The 21447-nt window shown below is 48.6% G+C and overlaps 1 protein-coding gene across 1 annotated transcript in view; it reads right to left on the bottom strand.

The window, feature by feature from the left end:
• The window catches only part of CAPN14 (calpain 14), a gene marked incomplete at both ends in the record, with an annotated part of 62648 nt that overhangs the window by 17358 nt on the left and 23843 nt on the right, over positions 1–21447 (bottom strand). Inside the window, 3 exon segments of the mRNA XM_079720716.1 lie at positions 14620–14698; positions 15361–15429; positions 17078–17142. Of these exon segments, the coding sequence (XP_079576842.1) occupies positions 14620–14698; positions 15361–15429; positions 17078–17142 (213 nt within the window).

Below are 21447 nucleotides of genomic sequence, written 5' to 3'. Positions count from 1 at the left end.
CATTTTACAGATAAGGAAACCAAAATGCAGAGAGGTTAAAGGTTTTACCTAATGATACCACTCATATGTTTTAAAAAATAGAGGTTCCACAGATGAAATCTCCTCTTTCACAAAAGAAGTTTTTTTAAGTTCAGTATAACAGTCAAAAAGTTAAGGCAGACCACCACCTTTCAGCTCACCAACAGAATGACATTAGTCCATTTGATGAAAATGTCCAATGAAGATCTACTGTGATTCTCCCAACAGAGACAAGCAGGTATTGTTCCCATGGGCATCTCCGGGACAGGGGGAGCAGTCAGGGAGAGAAGGAACAGAAGGAGATGGGGGAATCAGAAAAGAAGAAAATAGACTTACAAATTGAAAAACGGAGTCCGGTGGGACCGAAAATCACCAGAAGGGCCACGTGAGGACTCCCAGGCTATCACTTGGCAAAGTCATTGATTTGCAGATAAAACTGCCTCCCCTTAGCACTGAGATTCAGTGGGAACTCAGTGGCCCAGAAGTATAGAGCCTGCAGAGCCACTTCGAACAGGGAGAAGCAGCAAGCAAAGATATCAACACTCTTTCTTCCCCCTCCACTGCCATTTCAATATAACCTCCTGGGTCAGGCACTCCCTGATCCTTCCCAGATTGCAGACCATACCCAGCAAAGTAGACACAAACCCAGAGAACCAAATCTACAATGACGCCCCTGGGAGTTAAGAGGAGAGAACTGCCAGGTAGAATAAGGGTTGAGACGGCAGCAGACAACAGCGGAGGTTTAATTTCATCATGCAGAAGATTGTCAAGCATGTCTCAACTGGAGCGGATTATTGCAGCGGAGGTGAAATATTTCATAGGATATTTTCAGAGGGAGATGCATGCAGAGGAAACTGTTCCAAATATATATATATTTTAAAATATCTTTGCAGTAACAAGCTAGGTAGGAGCGTGTGGGTAATTGATACATATGCATGAGAGCATAATTAAGAACTATAAGACCTGGAAGATTTTCAAGCTCTATGACAATTATAAACTATGAAAAAATACCCTTTCTTGGGGGTGTAGGGCTATTATTCAAGCATCTCGCCTCATTATAGGAGCTGGAACTTACATAGCACTGCACAGAAATGGAATAAACAAGGGGTGAGTTGTCATAAACTAATAATGACTCCTGGTTTTGTGTTTTTCCAAGAGTCATCCCCCACAAGATCTTATTGGATCCCTACCTGTATTAGTTTTCTATTGATGCTGTAACAAAATTACTACACGTTTAGAGGCTTAAAATAACTTTTTTTCTCTTACAGCTCTGGAAGTCAGAAGTTCAAAATGAGTCTTGCCGGGCTAAATCAAGGTGTCAGTGGGGGGAGGGGGTTCCTTGTGAAGGCTCAGGGAAGAATCTGTTTCTTCCCCCTTCCAACTTGCAGTCCTTGGTCTGTGGCCCCTTCCTGCACCTTCAAGGCCAACCACGTAACATCTTCAGGTCTCTCTCTGCTTTTGTTACCACATCGCCTTCTGTCCCTCTGATCTCCTGCCTCCCTCTCATAAGGACCCCTGCAATTACATCAGACCCATCTGGATAATCCAAGATAATCTCCCCATCTCAAGATCCTTAATTTAATCACACCTGCAAAGTCCCTTTTGCCATATAAGGTCACACAGTCACAGGTGCCAAGGATTAGGATGTGAAAATCTCTGGGGGACATTGCTCAGGGAATCACACTCCAAAAATCCTATGAAGCAGGCACATAAATCCCATTTTTCAGATGAAGAAACTGAGATCCAGAAGACTTATTGACTTGCCTTTGTTGGGTAGTTTCATTCATGTGTCCCACCAGTATTTATTGAGTGTCTTCTGTGTGGCAGACACTATTGTATACACAGTGGAGGAAAAGGAGCTTACATGCTAGTAGGAACAATAAATAGTTATTTAAAGATTCACATAGATACAAATATATTTCTGTTGTAAAGGAATGGGGCGGTAGGAAAGAAAAATAACAGAGGAATCATCATGTAGATTTGTGGGGAGTGAGGTCAGGGGAAGCCTCCCTGAGAAAGTGGTATTTATGCCAAGACCTGAAGATGTATGGGAGGAGATAGTCAAAAGGAGAGGGAACAGCATTCAATCCTGAGGGAACAGAGAGTGAAAATACTTGGAGTGGGGAGGAATCTGCAACTGCAGGAAAGACCAGCATGGCTGGAGCATAGTGAGAAGATGTCACCTCTGCCTGGAAGCTTTTCCTGATCCTGGACTATGGACCCTCCTTGGACTGACATGAACCCTTACACTTACTTCTCATTAGAACACCATGTTGAATTTAATTCCCCTTAACTAGACTGTGAATTATGGAGAACTAGACTGGGTCTATTCATCTCTGAATACCCAGCCTTGCACAGTTTTTGGCATGATGTAGGTGCTCAATAAACACTCATGGAATAAATGTACAAATGAATAATGTACGGTATTTGGATCCTTCTCTGTCTCAGGACCTGCCAACTCAGACCACAGGCCCACAAAGACAGAGTCCTCCAGCCCTTCCAGACACGAGGGCTCCTGCAGCAGTTGGAGGCCTCTCTCAAATGGAGAAGGTGGTAAGAAAGCTGATTTGCCCATAAGTAAATAGCTGTTGTAATTATGGAACATTATTCTCAACAGACCAGCAGACGGAAAACAATTTGCATAACAGACGCGCTTATTCATGGAAATGTTTGTGATTTATCTACCAAAGCAGATGAAGACCCTAAAATTAAAGTGTGTATGCCAGCACCAGGAAGCCAAATGCTCACTTCATCCCCTTCTCAGCAAGGTACCCACGCTGCCAACAGGTCAGATTCAGCATCTTCAGATCCCTTTATGTTGGGGAGCTCTGGAGAAAGTGCAGATCTGAGAGAGCGGCACAGGAGGAAGGATGAAGAAATGTACAAACCGCCCAGCGTTTTCCTTTATGCTGAGAGGTCGGTGCTGCCAAGGCTGGTGGGTACCTGGCATGAGTCAGGTATGAACTGGAAGCCTATCTCCAGAGCCCGTCTTGGAGAGGCATAGAACAAATGAAACCTGGCAAGGCGAAGTTAATAGGTTCTGAAACACATCAGATCTTTGCATACGTCAGAATCATTTCAGTGATTTTTTTCTGAAAATGGGGGTTTTGTGAAAACCTGGATTTTCACGTCTTGGCCGCAGAATTTCAGATTTAAGTGGTGAATGAAGTTGCCGCTCTGCACACCCAGAGAAGCAGCCACTCTACAGTTCAACCAACAGAAAATTATCTGTAAGCTGGGAGAACGTGTCATGCCCTGGAAGTGCCATATGTTAAAATGAAGAGGGTGATCTACAGGCCCCTGGAAGCTGTGTGATTAAAACTCTCCAGGAGATCTGATGTAAGGTCCCACTGGTAAGACACACTGAGGAGGTAAGCAGGTCCTCTACAGCATGTCAATGACCCAAACCCCAGAGTACACTCTTTAAACCAAGTAAACAATCAAGAAACTCAGTTTTGAAGCAAAACTGAACTCGTTTAAAGACAACTTCCCTTATGAATGGGCTTTAATAGTGAGAGCTCTTACAAACCATTTGGAGACCAAGCTGTGGGGAACAGATCCTCCCCAAATGAAACTTCATAAATGTGGGGTTCTGAGGGAGAAATTCACACTTGAAGTTAAAGACCTGGGGTTTCTCTTTAAAGTTTTGTTTCTTCTAAAAAATTAACTTCGAAATGCATATTAACAACATCTAATTGGTTGCTTGCCTTTAAATAAAAAAATTCTTTGTGAGGGGTGGAAAAGCTTTCCATTTCAAAATCCCAAACTCTTAACTCAAAGGTTGGTCTTGCTTAAGGCCCCTGCACACTTTCTATTGTTTTTGGCTTAAAGGATATTTATCTAAGCTCCCACAGGCTGCCAGCAACATTAAAGGCAGCATCTATTAGTGAAATAAACCAACACAGGTGGCTCTTTAAGGGCAGGGCAAATCACAGAGGATCTCTTTGATCAGACCTAATGGGAATCCAGACTCCTGATGCGGATCAAATGTCGAAAAGGAAATCTTCCCCGGAGTAAATTGGGCTGTGGGAGCAACTGGGAGAGCGCACACTGGTGAATTACTGGCCCTCTTTGGACACTCAGAGGAGCAGCCACTCAAAAACGCAATCAACAGAAAATGATCTGTAAACTTAGCTCGGTCTGCTACAAACGCTAAATGTGTTCAGATGAAGATGATGTCACACAAGCTCAAGCAGATAGATGGAAGTAACTGACAGCTGATCAGGGCGCAGCCGGAAAGCAGAGCTCTCCGCCGTTGCGGATTGCCGACCAGGGGGAAAACGGGAGTGCGCATCCCTCAGCGCAAATATTTAATCACTAGAAAGGCCTGTGCTGCAGCGGCCCAGACTCGTCTCACTTCCTGGGCTTTAAGTCTGTTTAGCCATCTAATGATTTGTTTGCCCAGATGTAGTGCCTCTTGGAGGATGGACACAAGCATCTGGTCACCCTAAAGGGGCCTCCTTCAGATGGATGAGTTCCCAGGATACATTACAAGCACATGAGCATGGTGGTGGGGACCCAGTCGCCCAGATCACTTCCGGGTGCCCTGACCCAGGTTATCTGACCAGCTGCGTCTTGAACTGAGAAAGTCCCACCACCATACAGCCCCTCAGAGGCCCAGCCAGAAGCCGGTCTCTTCTCTTCCTCAACCTCACTGCCTCTTAATAAGGAGACTTCCAACATGCTTTATTTGTCTGAAAAAGCATCTGATTACTTTTCATCTAAGATACAGAAAGTTACAAAGGCATTAAGGAGGGGTGCTGAGCATATCTGAGAAATGACAAGAAACCTTGGGAATTGGCTACTCAGAGACTGCCTTTGGCTGGTAGGATACAGACATGGGGTGGAGGGAAAATTTCTCGAATGTGGAATGCGAGGGTCGGAAGCATCTGAGACTCCTGTTCTAAGGCTGGGTTTCTTCCCTGTCTTAGGAAGGCCGAAGACTCCTCTGTCTTAGGAGTAACAGACCATGCTCAGCTCAGCCCTGCCCTCTACCTCCCCGGGGGCGAGGGGCTGCAGACCACCTGTGCTCTGCACACACACACACACACACACACAGTCTATTTCCAGGCCAGCGCTATGTGGCTGATTGGGTTTGGTATTATCAAGCCCACTTGGTTGACAGACCTGATGCTACGTCCTTCAACCTGGTCTCTATTTGTAATAAAAGATGACATCTGGACCCTAGTTTTATTTTAGTTTTCAACTTATTAAGAATCTGGACAAAGAAGAGGTAGGTTGTTTATTGGGAACCCCGACAGTTTCGGTGGAAATGGCACAGGGTTTGAAGCCAGGAGCCCAATATTTAAATTCTACCCCTACTTCCTAGTCTAGGAGCTTGGCCAAGCCAGCAACTCAGCAGTTCTCCAGGGGTAGTCTGTGGACCCCCGTGGTTTCAGGATTCTATCAGGGGCCCTGCAGGGCCAAAACTATTTGAATAATAGTACGAAACTGTTCTTGTCCTTTTTTGTTGTGCTGACATTCACAGCGGTGATGCAGAAGCCGTGGTAGGTAAACAGCTGGCGCCTTAGATTCAGCCCACTCCTCCCCAGCCGTACCTGCCATCATGTTCTTCACCACCGCACATTTGCAGGAGAACAGGGGGGTAACAGCCAATTTCATTTAAGAATGTCTCTGATAAAGCAGTAAAAATGATTAATTTGATTAAATCTTGACCCCTGAACTCATACCTTTTCAGTATTTTGCGTGAGAGAAGTACACATGGAAAGTGCCCCTGGTGAGACTCCTTCCCATGAACAGCTTTCCTTAGCACCCTGGAGGGCAGATTTCCAGCAGGTCCTGGGGGGCAGAACCTGAGCAAGTTCCAGAGCTGAGACCTCCAGCAAGTCTGCCACTTGGCCTGCACCCCAGTGGCTTCTCGGCCGTGCAGGAAACACGGCGGGCCCTCTCCACCAAGGCTTGGATCAGCTCTGGGTGGGGGAAGGGAGTTCTTTCTTATCTCAGGCCTAGGGGTAGCAGAGGCCCTCCTATCTGCTTTTGTTGCATTATTTAGCCCTCTCGTTACTTTTTACTACCCTGTCTCTCTTTCCTCCAATCCCCAGTTATAGTTAAAAAGTCTTTATGTAAAAGACCCCTATTCACCTTACTGTGTGGTTTCTCTCTCCTGATATGACCCAGATTGATACCCGTACAATAAGATGGTTTCCTCCACATCCCCTAGAAAGGAAGCCCCCGGTCCAACAGCCCCCTGAATGTTCAGTAAGTTTCCATGGTAATAAAAAGGGTTTTTTGGTTTTGTTTTTTTTTTGCGGTACGCGGGCCTCCCACTGCTGTGGCCTCTCCCGTTGCAGAGCACAGGCTCCGGACATGCAGGCTCAGCGGCCATGGCTCACGGGCCCAGCCGCTCCGCGGCATGTGGGATCTTCCCGGACCGGGGCACGAACCCGTGTCCCCTGCATCAGCAGGCGGACTCTCAACCACTGCGCCACCAGGGAAGCCCTAAAAAGGGGCTTTTAAAACTGCTGCCCAGAGGGCTCGTCTTGCATAGTGTGAGTCAGAGGGGTGGAAGTTAGGAGGGGATCTTGCCTTGTTCACTGATGCCCCGTCTGCTTCTGAAACAAAATGCCTTCTCATGGAGAGGGCTGAGGCAACACTGAGGAGTGAGAAGCAGCTTTGAAGTCACCCGTGAAGCCTCCTCCTCCTTCCCGCTCTTCCTTTCCCTCCTGCAGGACCCTCCTAAGGAAGGACGGCTGGGAAGGCCTGAGGCTCTGGGGAAGCTGCCTCTACACACCTGCCTGTCCCCGTCACGCTCTCAGCCTGGCCTTTGTCTGGGTCTCTGATGACGTGAGGTTGCATGGGGCAGCCTCCTCCCCTCCCCTCCCTTCCAGAGTGGCTTGATCTGCAGCCACCAGGGTGTGGGTTGACAGCAACTTGGAGGAAAAGGCACCTATCAGGCCCTTCCGGGATTCTAAGAAACCTGAGGAGGAGGCCCGGCAAGGGTTGAGTCCTGAGGACCTAGCACTTCCTGTGGACCTTGGGTAGGTCATTTACAATCTCTGAACTCCTTCCCATTTCTGCTCCTGCCAATCTGTCCCCTGCTAAGCTATTGGAACAATCTCTCTCCAAATCACCCTCTATCCTGCTGCAACCACGTGTCATCATAGCACTCATCCGTCTCCTGATGAATCCACGTCTTACTACTCCGTCCTTTCCCACGCCCTTCCTTCTACCGAGCTCACCCTTCTGTCCCTGGATCCACCTTTGAGCATTCAAACTAAGTACCACGGGCTTCCCTGGTGGCGCAGTGGTTGAGAGTCTGCCTGCCGATGCAGGGGACACGGGTTCGTGCCCCGGTGCGGGAAGATCCAACATGCCGCGGAGCGGCTGGGCCCATGAGCCATGTCCGCTGAGCCTGCGCGTCCGGAGCCTGTGCTCCGCAACGGGAGAGGCCACAACAGTGAGAGGCCCGCGTACCGCAAAAAAAAAAAAACAAAAAAACAAAAAACTAAGTACCACGTCCTCCAGGAACTCTTCCAAGACTCCCCAGGTTAATTTGAGTTCCCCAGGTGTGTTCTTGTCCCCTACACTGGGCTACTTTCTTGTATTTTCCTCCAAGCAGACTGCAACCTCCTTAAAAACAGGAGCTGAATTTTCATCTCCATATGTTAGGATCTAGGCCAGCACCTATATGTCTATTTAAAAAAAAAATCTAAATAATAAAATAAAATAAAATAGAGTAAGTAGAGTAAAATAAAATAAAGAACTACCTGGCTTCTCTGTGCTGGGGGTTATTGAACAGACATCAGCTGTTACAAGTGCCTGGTCAGGCATCGTTTTACTAATGAAGGAACCGAGGCCCAGAGTTTCGGTGACTCGATTACATCCCACAGCTAGTACATGACAGAGGCGGGACTCTGACCCAGGTTTCTTTGCGTTCAGACATGTAGTGCCTCGTGGATGACTTGCAGAAGAGGCTATGGGAAGGTGATGGTGAGAAAGTTGGAACACCAGTCAGGCCAGTGAGGAGAGCATGAGATTCTGTCAGGTGGCTGCTGAAATCACTTGACTTTCTGTCCTTTTAGGACAAGGGGAGAGAGCGGCAGGGTCGCTGGGAGCCTCTCCACAATGTGTGATCTTAAGCATTGCTCAGCCCTCTGCATGGGAGCTGACCCACCTGACGAGGGCTGCCGGGAAGGGGTGTACTGAGGGGCCCACTCCACCCACCATGCGTGTAGACATGGCACCCGTACCTCAGCAGCCAAGCTACAAAGTTGGAAGCACGCAGTCCTCCTGCCCCCAGCCCCAAGTGCCCCATTCTGGTCCCAGGTGTCATGGGGGAAATTACCTTGCTGCACAGGTATTTTCCGACTCCTCTACCAGCAAGGCACCAAACGGAAGGGCTTGCGGACCAAAAAGCAGGAGCCTCAGCTCACGTGGTTGATTGGATCAATTGAAAACAGGGAAAAGCAAGGCAGGGAGAGACGGGGTAGTGAACACACTTAGGATATTGTAGAAGGTCCACACCACTGAATCCTGGGCTACAGAATGCTCGGGTGTCCTGTCCCTCTGCCACGTCAGCCCTTCCTGCTGACCGTGTGCTCACAAGCACCAGAGTTCAGGCTTTGAGCAAAAGACCGAAGGCTCTGGGCCCAACCACACAGGTGCTCTATCAGTGAGCCTCAGGCAGGGATGGCAGGGCACAGCTGCGGCTCGCCAATTAGTCAGATGAAAGCCATGGTGCTTATCTGCATTTCTAGGGGTTAGAATGGGACCAGGGGGGCGTCACCAATGGGCGGCTGATTGAAGATTGAGTGCCTCGTGGGTCTCGTGTATGTTTGACGTATCCTGAATATTTGATGCTTCAGGTGCCTCATGTATATTTAGTGCAAAGCATGAATATTCAGCGCCTACTCAGCTCCTCCATCCCTTCCTAAATCCACGCGGTGATTCACTCTCTTTATCTACGTCTGACTTGTCTCTCAAGCCAAGTGCTTCTACACCTAGTTTTATCTATCCTCCTTATTTGTTGGTTTCTCTTATTTTCTAGAGCAGAATCAAATATTCTCAAATAATCCAGCAAATGCATATGACTCCAGGTCTATCCACTAGAATAGCAATCCCCAACTACGAGCCCTACTTTACAATTTGCAAAGCTGTCTCATGCTCACAATCTTATTTAATCTTTGCCACCAGCCTGGGAGGCAGGAGTCACCATCTCAAATCAGAACATGACTACACTGATACTCAGAGAGGTTAAATGACTTTCCTAAGGCCACACAACCTCACATCCAGTTGGTGGAAGAGGGGACGTAAGCTCATGTCATCTGGATCCTGGTCAAATGTGTTGCCCATTTCACCAGCCCACCCCTGGATCATTCTCACTCCGTTAAGGACCCCAACTTTCACAGTATGACTTGCAGAATTCAGACCTCTCCTCTCAGCTCCTGAGCCTCCAGCTTGGCATAGCCTGATCTGAAGATACCATCAGTTCTGGGAGCCTGGGTGTTGGACACACATGCACTCGGGCAGCAATGAGCAGCCCTGAGCAACAGTCTCCCAGGCCCCTTTCCAGGCAGTGCCTGCAAACCGTACTGCACCTTCACAGCCACCAGAGTCCCCGGGAGACCTCCCTGCAGCTCTCCGCCTCCAGAAGCTCCTCCCCCACCCAGAGGCAGGGGCAGTTTTAGGGGAAGAGTGCCTGCCTCCTGAGAACTCCATGGTCCTCCCATCATTAAAGCCATGGCCAAGGCACTCTAATAATCTCAGATTCCTCCCTTCTCAAGGAAGCCAAAGACCAAGAAAAGAATGTTCTGTGTGAGTCAACCATCCAAGCTGCACCCAGGGAACCCCGGACCATGCAAAATGGGAGAGAGGGTTAGCACACAGACTGGCCTTGCTGTGGGGCCTGAACCGGCCTACTTCTCTGAGCGTGCGCAATACCGAGGGTGAGAGAGCAGAGGCGCCAGCCTGGGGCCCCGCAACCTGTCCACCCGCTCTGCCTGAGTAAGGCCACTGCTGCCGCTGTGCAGCCTTAGCTGGGCTGCGTCTGCCGTTACCGCTGATGAGCAAATCAGGCCACCAGCTGGGTGAGTGGAATGTCAAGCTTGGTGACATTCCGTCTTGGGGGAGACTTGATGTGAGGCCCATGGGAAGTCAAAACAAAGACAGAGATCATTTTGATCCTTTCATTCGGCCAAAAGGAAAATGAATCTGAGAAGCAAACCCTCTGTACGAAAGCCCCGAAATTGATGTTTTCCAAGCAGATCTGAAGCTTGGGTTTCAGGCACCAGAGCCTTATAGCCTCTGGTTTGCCCTGGTTCAGAAACCACTTAGCTTCTCCCCTGGGGGGAATCCTGGAGGGGGGGGCCACTGTAGAGTGGAGTCAGCCCCTCCTGTGGGTCCACAGTAAACCATAGCAGAGGCCTGGCTCAGTGCTAAGCAGCTTACCTACGTGATCACACGTGATCCACACCATCCTCTGGACCACAGATACACTGGCAACTGGCCAAAGGTAACTTATACTAGTAAATGGTGGAGCTGGACTCAAGCAGGCGTCTTTTTTCAAGCCCAGCCTGTACTCTTGGCAAATTTATCTCCAGCCAGAGGCAGATTTAGAAGTCATACAGTCCAACCTCCTCCAAGTGCACACATAGCTTTTGTAAATAGTTGAATTGAGAAGTTAGGGAACTCATCTAAGGCCCCATGGATTGCTCTTCAGGAGAACAAAAAACACCCAGACTCCCTGCCAAGGTGAGGCCTGCTCCTTTCACCACCCCACCCTGCCTGTTGTGGCCTCATTTCCTTCTGCAAGCCGGAGAAGCTGTCGAGGCTTAGGAGGCAGGTGAGGACTTAACAACCAGCCTTCAGGCCCAGGACCGGCTGCCTCCCACTACTCAGAGCTGCCACTGCCACTGCCACTCTGAAAGCAAAAGTCTCTGGAACTTTCCTCAACTGGTTAATCCCTCTGGAAGGACGAATTCTGAATGTGTGAGAGAAAATGATGCCCAAGTCCCTGGAATGTCAAGATATGAAGACTGTCTTCAGATAGAGCCTGATGAGCTTTTCAAATGTGGTTTGAAAAGCCACAGTGCTCGGCATCAGAGTGAAACTATACCTTATGCAACATCAGAGGGACCCTTTTAGAGGAAAGTCGTTTGTCCCCAAGCAAACATTATGTACTAAATATTTTCCGCTAGAAACTCAATTAGATGCTGACTCTTTAAATGACAAGATTCACCTATTACTTCAAAAATCATTCATTCATTCAACTAATACCAAACGTGGGTTAGGCTCTAAGCCAGGCGCTGGGTTCTAAGGGTGAGTGGACTGAGTGTATCATCAAAGAGATGCATTTGAAACAAGGGCTTAAAAGCATAGTTTGCTCTTTTTCAGAAATGAATGAGCCGTGTAAAATAAAGTACAGTACATCAATTAAAACCTGAGCAGAAAAAGGAGGCAAGAAAAGGGGAGTGAGTCCATGTGGGGCTGAAGGGGGCCTTTTGCTCTGAGTCAGGCTGGCAGGACTCTAAATCAGCTGGGGTTTCCCAGGTCGGGGGCTCAAGTCGTCATCTGCAGTCCAGCACCCAGGAAGGAGCCCTTGCATGGGGACAGGGCGCCATCTAGTGTCTACTCATCCGCAGCACATGCCACAGATGTGGGAAGGAAGGTGCTCCGCCCCCAACCTGAAAGATCAGGCTGAGCTCACACTTTCTGAAGTGCGTTGCCCAATGCCAGACACGCTCATATCTTGTCTCATGAAACTCACCCTGTGAGGTTAGCATGTTTCTCGCCGTCTTATCGATGAGGCTGTAGAGATTCAAAAAGGCGAAGCCATGGCCGCTGAGCCTGCGCGTCCCGAACCTGTGCAGCGGGAGAGGTCACAACACTGAGAGGCCCGCGTACCGCAAAAAAAAAAAAAAAAAAAAAAAGGCGAAGTTCCGAAGTAACCCCTGAGCTAAGCAGTGATTTGAACTCAGTTCTTAGGATTCTGAGGTCCTTGCCTGCCCCCTGCTGACTGTGGTGGAGAGGAAGGGCTTGAACGTCTCATGACCAAGCCTGAAGGCCTTAGCTGATGCCTCAGCCCTTCCGGAGAGGGTCCCGATGCCATGACAGAACTTGCTGGGCCCCTGCCTGCCTGTGCGAACTCGCTCACTGGCTCCCTCACGACAGAGCTAAGCCCCGCCCCTCGGAACCATGGCTGTTTTCCAAACACACCATTCCCTTCCCTGCTTCTGTGTACTTTTTCTCCACATGCAGGACCGTCTATCTGGAACCTCACCATTCTCCCTTTACTGTCTTATCTAGTGCCTCTATCCTTTAAGACGGCCAAGCATCACCCCCCAGGAAGCTTCCCGCCGACTCTCTCAGGTTGGCCTGGGTGCCTGTCTTCTGTGTTTCCCCAGCACTCTGTGCATCCCCATCACAGTGCACCTCAGACCATCTGTCCGTCAGCCGTCACTCCAGTAAACTATGACTCTGTGTCCCCAGTGCCTAGTGTGCTCTCTTTGACACGTCCAAGGCAATCTTTCTGCCTCGCTGCTTCCCTCTTTGCATGCTGCCCATCCAAAGGGGAGATCTGCAGAAAAGAAATCTTCCCAGACGAGAAGGTGATGGCTGGAGACACAGTCCTGAAGAACTGTAGGTGGGTTGAGCATGGGTTGGTCTCAGCCAAACGCCACCCTTGGGCCATATGCAGAGTCCTCACTGAGGGCCAACGAGCGTCCAGCCTTCTCAGGAGTACAGAGTCATCATCAGCCATTGGAATAATGGGGAAGAAAATTATGATCTATTCAGACCCATCTCTGACATTCAGTTAAGGATGCTTCATTTCTCAGTCACCAGGTCCTAGAGCCTGACGCAGGACTTGGGGCCTCCTCTCCCATCACTCCTGGGAAGCCAGACAGGACATTAATGGAGAGTTTAGCCAGAAGGACCACACCATCCCATAGTAAGTATAAATCAACCTGAAATATAATCAACCTTGACTTCCCTTGGTGCCTGTGAATGATGATAACCAAGATGCAGGCTGATTCTATATTCAATTCTCAATGCAATTTTCCCCCATGAATTCAATCTGGTGTGCTTCGCCAGCAGTGTGCAGGTGTGGGGGCCGCCTGGGTAGCAGAGATCCAATAGAGCATAGTCTACATGTTTGCATTTATGGGCCCATTTGTCTGACAGCTTTATGTGGGTGTGATGAACAGTCCCTCTAACTCACATGGGGGGAACCTCTGGGGAAACCACTCCCCAGGCCAGTTACATAAAAATGGTGATGCTGATGCTGGTGATGATGAAGATGAGAATGGTGAAGTTACCAGTGGGGTCAGAGAAAACCCCAGAGCGAAATTCCAGCAAGTTGGCTGCCGCTCCCTGTAGCCCTCTCGGATGGCCTTGAGGATCTCCTCAAGGAGCCAGAGGTGGTCAGAGCTGGAGAGAACGTTAGACATCACCCAGCCAGCTCATCTTGCACACAGGGAAGCTGAGGCCCGGAGATGCAACGTGATTCGCTGACAGTCCCACAGGTGGTTACGAGGGGCGCTGTGGCTTCACCTTGGGTCTCAGTCCAGCTCTCTTGCCATGAGAGCACGTTGCTTTCTAGGAGCCTGCTCAAGCTGTGAGCTGCCCTGCGTCAGTTGCCACTCTGATGGCTGTCCTGCTCTCTCAGTGCTGAGTATGTCGCTATGGAAGGATTGGGATCAGGTGTCCTTGGGGATCTGTGCTTGGGTACGGGCTCAGAAGTTCTAACCATTGCCCCTCCACCTGCATCCCACCTTCACACTCAAATATGGGAGTGACTGAGGGTAGATACACATTGAGGGTCCCCATATCTTAGAAGCTTATTCCATAAACTGAACATCTGAGGTCAAGGAAGAAACCCCAGCTTTTATTAGTCTCTTTCTAAGCAGCCCAAACAGAGGGTGTGTTAGACAGAAAGGGCAGATGATTCAACTCCAGACTCCAGTGTCTCCACAACTGGCCCATAGCAGGTGCTCAGTAAATCTGTGCAGCTTGAATGATCAGGCAAGACAACCAGTGTCAGACACAGAGCTGTTTTCTCCTCAGCATATCACCTCATTCATTCAACAAACACTTCCGGGACCTGAATCCTAATAGCCTAAGATCTTCTTTTACACAGTTCATTGTGAATTTTTCAATTACTTAGCCTATTAATTTTATTGTCTCTCCATTCTCCATCCCTGTCCCCTAGGCAACCAGCATGAGGATTTTTTTTATCACGTGGGTTACTAGCCTTGAAGGCAGGAGGCAGTCTGCTTAGTGGTCAAGAGCATCTGCCTTGGAGTCTGGGAGTCCTGGATTTAAGCCCCAGGCAAGTTAACTTCTCTGAGCTTCAATTCCTTCCTCTGTGAAGTGGGGATTATAACAGGGTGTTGGCAAAGATTAAATGCGAGTACACATGTGCCAACCCTCAATAAATGTTAGCTGTGATCATAGTGATAATAATCAATGGTTTAGTTATTCACAGATCCTGGTCTTTGGGCCTCTGAACTCGGGGAGTAACCCTGCTCATTAGAAGACTGCAGGACGCCACACACCCTGCCCAGCACCACTAACCCCCACCGCCCCATCCCCTGCCTGGTGTGCACCCTGCAGCATCAGCTCCCCACCCACCTCCGGGCCTACCTGTGTCCCTCATGGCAGCCCGCAGCTGGGCCCAGTTCAGGCATCCTGAACGGTTAGTGTCTTGCTTGTGGAAAACCTCCTGCAAAGAGCCCACACCAAAGGCTAAGGAAGCCAGGCGTTTCCAAGCCCCACCTGAGGGCCCCTCACACCCCCGTGTCAAGGCTGCTGGACTGCTGAGTGTGAGGCTCCACCAGTAGGCCTGGCTGCCTAGACAAGAATAGGGCAGGGGGTCCCTGTCAGGTTCCCACCTCCTCTCCCAGTTCTCCTTAAGGCTTGTGAGAGTGGGTGGTCTTTCTGTTACGGGGGATGGAGAGTCTTGGTACAGGTAAACGTGCCTAATCTGAGCACGCCATCCAAATTTTGAAGGGCTTCCAACCTTATGACTCAGGATACGGGAGGAGAGTTGTGAGTAATGATTGGAAAAGCAGGAGGGAGCCAATTTATGAAGGACTCTAAATGCCATGCTAAGGAGTGTGAACTCGACTGAAGGCCCTGGGGAATCTCAAAAAATTTTTAATAAGGAAGCAATGTGATCAGATGTCGCTTTAAAAATTCAGAAGACTATTGCAACAGGCTCTCTGAGTTTGGGAGAGAAAGGAGGAAACACTAGAAGGACATTTAGGGAAGATTAGGTGAGTGGTTGGGTAGAAAGGGCTGAAAGGGAGAGAGGTACCTTATAGTTTTGCAGAATTGCCATTTCTGCACTGTCCCGTGGGAGGCGTGGTGAACACCTGTTCTTACCTGATAGAGCATCAGCTGCTTCCTCGGGTCCCTGAATTCCTGGATACTCACGGTGCCGGACGCATTAAGCTGATAGCAGGGTTAAGGTCAAAGCCGCCAGGGGAGTATTGTCCACACCTCTGGAGGCAGTAATGGGTCCTCCACACAGCAATGTGCAATTTGGGACACCCCATTCAATGTTAGCTATTCCTAGCTGGCCTCCCTTGACTGCTCGGTCCAGCCCAGGGCTCCCTGGCCCTTACCAGGAAAGGACAGAATGAGCTGGAACACAGCAGCCCTGAGAGGAGACGATGGTCTGATGATGGTGATGATGACAGTTACCATTTAGTGCAGCAGGGTATTCTGACATGGCCAATCTGATGCGATTTAAATAAAAAATAGTAACTCTTTTTTTCACTGTTGTCAAAACCAACGCATGGAAGGGGTCAGGCACAGGGTGGCTAAGGATGCCTCTTATATTTAGTCATTTTAGGAACAGTTAAAAGCTGAATGGTTAGCCCTGTAGACCACGTCCAAGTACCCCCGCATCCGAGAGACTGGCTCAAAAACACCATGACACACCACCTCTCTTTGAGCCCTGATGGTGGGCCTAGCACTGAGCTATACACTTGACCTATGGAACTTCATTTTCACCTTGTAGGCGGGGTAGGTACTAACTCCTCCTGGTTATGGATGAGGAAATGAGGGCTCAGAGAGCATGATCTTGTCCAAGTTCATACGGCTGGTGACAAGGCTGGGACCTGCCCCAATGCCCGCATACCTGACCACCATCCCACCCTGCAGCCTCTGCAAAGTTTCTGCCAGCGTTCTTTATATTTGCAATCCCTCTCACAGTATCCATTCTATGTGCCTCTCTGTGGTGTGGGTAATTAAACTGCGAATAACTTAAGGCAGAGGATTTGCTAGAAAAATGACAGTGTTGAGAACGAGGAAAGCTGATTTCGCGGCATGTCGTGGAACTCCCCAAGCTCTGGTTTCCTGATCTGTAAATGGGGGCAGCTGCTGCCCCATCACCAAATGGAAAACTCAGGACCCTGAGGCTCTTGTAAAAGCTTCTTGTAACCTGGAGAATTGTTACTAACCGCCACCCTGCAGCTGCCTCTTCCTCGCTATCAGGAAGTAAGCTTATCGTCATTAATAACAAAATTGATCACTTTTCGGTGACAGTTCTGTCCTAAGCGCTTTACGTGGGTTATCTCATTTGTAGTCACATACCAATCTTACAGAATAGGTTTTGTTTTGGGTTGTTTTTTTTTTGTATTTTGGCTGCTATTTTTTGGGTCTTCGTTGCTGCTCACGGGCTTTCTCTAGTTGCGGCGAGCAGGGGCTACTCTTCGTTGCGGTGCACAGGCTTCTCATCGCGGTGGCTTCTCTTGCTGCGGAGCACGGGCTCTAGGCGCATGGGCTTCAGTAGTTGTGGCACATGGGCTTAGTTGCTCCGTGGCATGTGGGATCTTTCCAGACCAAGGATCGAACCTGTGTCCCCTGCATTGGCAGGCGGATTCGTAACCACTGCGCCACCAGGGAAGCCCCAGAATAGTTTTTAATACCATCTCTGTGCTGCACATGAGGACCTGGGGCACAGTGAGACTAAGTGACTAGTCGGAGATCACAGACCTAGTAAGTGCTAGGGTTGGGATTCAGCCCCAGGCAGCCTGGCTCCAGGGCAAAGCTCTCAAACAGCGGAATGCATCCTCCCACAAACCCAAAAAGATACATCCAGTAGGGCCAGGATCCCCTGGCAGGCCTCGAGGCTGAAGAGAGGCTGTTCGCTCCTTAGACCTGTGAAGGAACAGAAAGAGTCTGCATGGGGGTGGCCCCAGGACTGCATGGCCCTTTTCTGAACAGGAAGAGGCAGTGCTGTCTAGGCCGGCCATAGGGTCCAATGACCACCATTTACGTTGGGACAGGAAGAATGAGAACAGTGGAGACAGAGAGAGAAGGCTTAGAGGGGATTCCTACATCCAAGTAACACAGTAAAACCCTGCAGAGAACATTCTGGTTTTGCTTCACAGTAGGTCAGGTGAACATGGCCCTGGGTATCGGAGGGCTGGGGTGGGGGCAGACAGGACGATAGAGTCACAGGCTCCCCAGTCTGAAAGGGCACCTTTTTCAAGTTCCCACCCAAACTGGGAGACAATCTCAGATGTCCTGACAGATGGCCTGTCAGTTCTGGGAGCTCACTTTTTCACATGGCTCCATAGCTCCAAGTCAGGAGAAATTTCTCATGTTAATTCCAAAGGAAGCTCCTGTAAAACCCACTCACTAGTCCTAGTTCTACCTCCAGAGAAGCATAAACAGGCATTTGTCCCCTCTTCGACCCCTCCCCTCCATTCTAACATCTAAACATCTCTCCATCGGTTCCCCAGCTGATATGGTTTCTAAATCCTCACCTCCCTCTTCTACACACTATGCTTTGTGAGCATCTCCCTAAAATGTGGTACCAAGACTGGAATGCACGCCTGCAGCCACAGGTGGATTAAGCAGAGTACAGTGGGTCTATCACTTCCAAAATTTTCAGTCCGCATTTCCCAAATTAGGTTCCAAGGGAGAAGTTTTGCAGAGAAAGGGTTTTGAGTTCAAATACATTTGAAATATTCTGTATCTATGACCCTTGTCTCCATCACCACGTACCTTAGCACGTGATCGGTGTACAGGAGCCAAGGTTGAAATTTTGTTTAATGCAGAATTTCCTAAGCACAATTGACCATAGAATCTAACCCATTTTACTTCATGGAACACTTACTAAAACCTCTTGGTTTCTAACATTTCTTGGAACACAATTTCAAAAACACACACTAGATCAGAGATTCAAGATGGCGGAAGAGTAAGACGCGGAGATCACCTTCCTCCCCACAGATACACCAGAAATACAGCTACACGTGGAACAACTCCTACAGAACACCTACTGAACGCTGGCAGAAGACCTCAGACCTCCCCAAAGGCAAGAAACTCCCCACGTACCTGGGTAGGGCAAAGCGGAGAGATTCCCGCACAGAGGATCGGTGCCGACCGGCACTCACCAGCCCGAGAGGCTTGTCTGCTCGCCTGCTGGGGTGGGCGGCGCTGGAAGCTGAGGCTCAGGCTTCGGTCAGAGCGCAGGGAGAGGACTGGGGCTGGCGGCGAGAACTCAGCCTGAAGGGGGCTAATGCGCCACAGCTAGCCGGGAGGAGTCCGGGAAAACTCTGGAGCAGCCAAAGAGGCAAGAGACTTTTTCTTCCCTCTTGGTTTCCTGGTGCGCGAGGAGAGGGGATTCAGAGCGCTGCCTAAAGGAGCTCCAGAGACGGGCGCGAGCCGGGCTAAAAGCGCGGACCCCAGAGACGGGCGTGGGACGCTGGGGCTGCTGCTGCCGCCGCCAAGAGGCCTGTGTGGGAGCGCAGGTCACTGTCCACGCCGCCCTTCCGGGAGCCTGTGCAGCCCGCCACTGCCGGGGTCCCGGGATCCAGGGAAGGCTTCCCTGGGAGAACGCACAGCGCGCCTCGGGCTGGTGCAACGTTACGCCGGCCTCTGCCGCTGCAGGCTCGCCCCGCACCCTGTGCCCCTCCCTCCCCTCCCGCCTGAGTGAGCCAGAGTCCCCGAAGCGGCTGCTCCTTTAACCCTGTCCTGTCTGAGCGAAGAACAGACGCCCTCCAGCGACCTACACGCAGAGGCGGGGCCAAATCCAAAGCTGAGACCCGGGAGCTGTGAGAACAAAGAAGAGAAAGGGAAATCTCTCCCAGCAGCCTCAGAAGCAGTGGATTAAAGCTCCACAATCAACTTGATGTACCCTGCATCTGTGGAATACATGAATAGACAACAAATCATCCCAAATTGAGGAGCCAGGAGTCAGTGCTGTGCCTCTGAGGTGGGAGAGCCAACTTCAGGACACTGGTCCACAAGAGACCTCCCAGCTCCACATAATATCAAACGGTGAAAATCTTCCAGAGATCTCCATCTCAACACCAACACTCAGCTTCACTCAACGACCAGCAAGCTACAGTGCTGGACACCCTATGCCAAACAACTAGCAAGACAGGAACGCAACCCCACCCATTACCAGAGAGGCTGCCTAAAATCATAAAAAGTCCGCAGACACCCCAAAACACACCACCAGACGTGGACCTGCCCACCAGAAATACAAGATCCAGCCTCATCCACCAGAACACAGGCACTAGTCCCCTCCACCAGGAAGCCTACACAACCCACTAAACCAACCTTAGCCACTGGGGACAGACACCAAAAACAACGGGAACTACGAACCTGCAGCCTGCAAAAAGGAGACCCCAAGCACAGTAAGATAAGCAAAATGAGAAGACAGAAAAACACACAGCAGGAGAAGGAGCAAGATAAAAACCCACCAGACCTAACAAATGAAGAGGTACTAGGCAGTCTATCTGAAAAATAATTCAGAATAATGATAGTAAAGATGATCCAAGATTCTATTTCCAAGATCCAAAATCTTGGAAATAGAATAGACAAAATGCAAGAAACAGTTAACAAGGACCTAGAAGAACTAAAGATGAATCAAGCATTGATTAAAAACACAATAAATGAAATGAAAAATACTCTAGATGGGATCAATAGCAGAATAACTGAGGCAGAAGAATGGATAAGTGAGGTGGAAGATAAAATAGTGGAAATAACTGATGTAGAGCAAAATAAAGAAAAAAGAATGAAAAGAACAGAGGACAGTCTCGGAGACCTCTGGGACAACATTAAACGCACCAACATTCAAATTATAGGGGTTCCAGAAGAAGAAGAGAAAAAGAAAGGGACTGAGAAAATATTTGAAGGGATTATAGTTGAAAACTTCCCTAATATGGGAAAGGAAATAGTTAATCAAGTCCAGGAAGCACAGAGAGTCCCATACAGAATAAATCCAAGGAGAAATACGCCAAGACACATATTAATCAAACTGTCAAAAATTAAATACAAAGAAATCATATTAAAAGCAGCAAGGGAAAAACAACAAATAACACACAAGGGAATCCCCATCAGGTTAACAGCTGATCTCTCAGCAGAAACTCTACAAGCCAGAGGGGAGTGGCAGGACATAATTAAAGTGATGAAGGAGAAAAACCTGCAACCAAGATTACTTTGCCCAGCAAGGATCTCATTCTGATTTGATGGAGAAATTAAAACATTTACAGACAAGAAAAAGCTGAGAGAGTACAGCACCACCAAACCAGCTTTAAAACAAATGCTAAAGGAACTTCTCTAGGCAAGAAACACAAGAGAAGGAAAAGACCTACAATAACAAACCCAAAACAATTAAGAAAATGGGAATAGGAACATACATATCAATAATTACCTTAAATGTAAATGGACTAAATGCTCCCACCAAAAGACACAGATTGGCTGAATGGATACAAAAACAAGACCCATATATATGCTGTCTACAAGAGACCCACTTCAGACCTAGAGACACATACAGACTGAAAGTAAGGGGATGGAAAAAGATATTCCATGCAAATGGAAACCAAAAGAAAGCTGGAGTAGCAATTCTCATATCAGACAAAATAGACTTTAAAATAAAGACTACTAGAAGAGACAAAGAAGGACACTACATAATGATCAAGGGATCGATCCAAGAAGAAGATATAACAATTGTAAATATTTATGCACCCAACATAGGAGCACCTCAATACATAAGGCAAATACTAACAGCCATAAAAGGAGAAATTGACAGTAACACAATCATAGTAGGGGACTTTAACACCCCACTTTCACCAATGGACAGATCATCCAAAATGAAAATAAATAAGGAAACACAAGCTTTAAATGATACATTAAACAAGATGGACTTAATTGATATTTATAGGACATTCCATCCAAAAACAACAGAATACACATTTTTCTCAAGTGCCCATGGAACATTCTCCAGGATAAATCATATCTTGGGTCACAAATCAAGCCTTGGTATATTTAAGAAAATTGAAATTGTATCAAGTATCTTTTCCGACCACAATGCTATGAGACTAGTTATCAATTACAGGAAAAGATCTGTAAAAAATACAAACACATGGAGGCTAAACAATACACTACTTAATAACGAAGTGATCACTGAAGAAATCAAAGAGGAAATTAAAAAATACCTAGAAACAAATG

This window comes from Hyperoodon ampullatus, assembly GCF_949752795.1.
Source record: "Hyperoodon ampullatus genome assembly, chromosome: 15".
Lineage (NCBI taxonomy): Eukaryota > Metazoa > Chordata > Mammalia > Artiodactyla > Ziphiidae > Hyperoodon > Hyperoodon ampullatus.
This window is presented reverse-complemented; position numbering and strand designations above follow the sequence as displayed.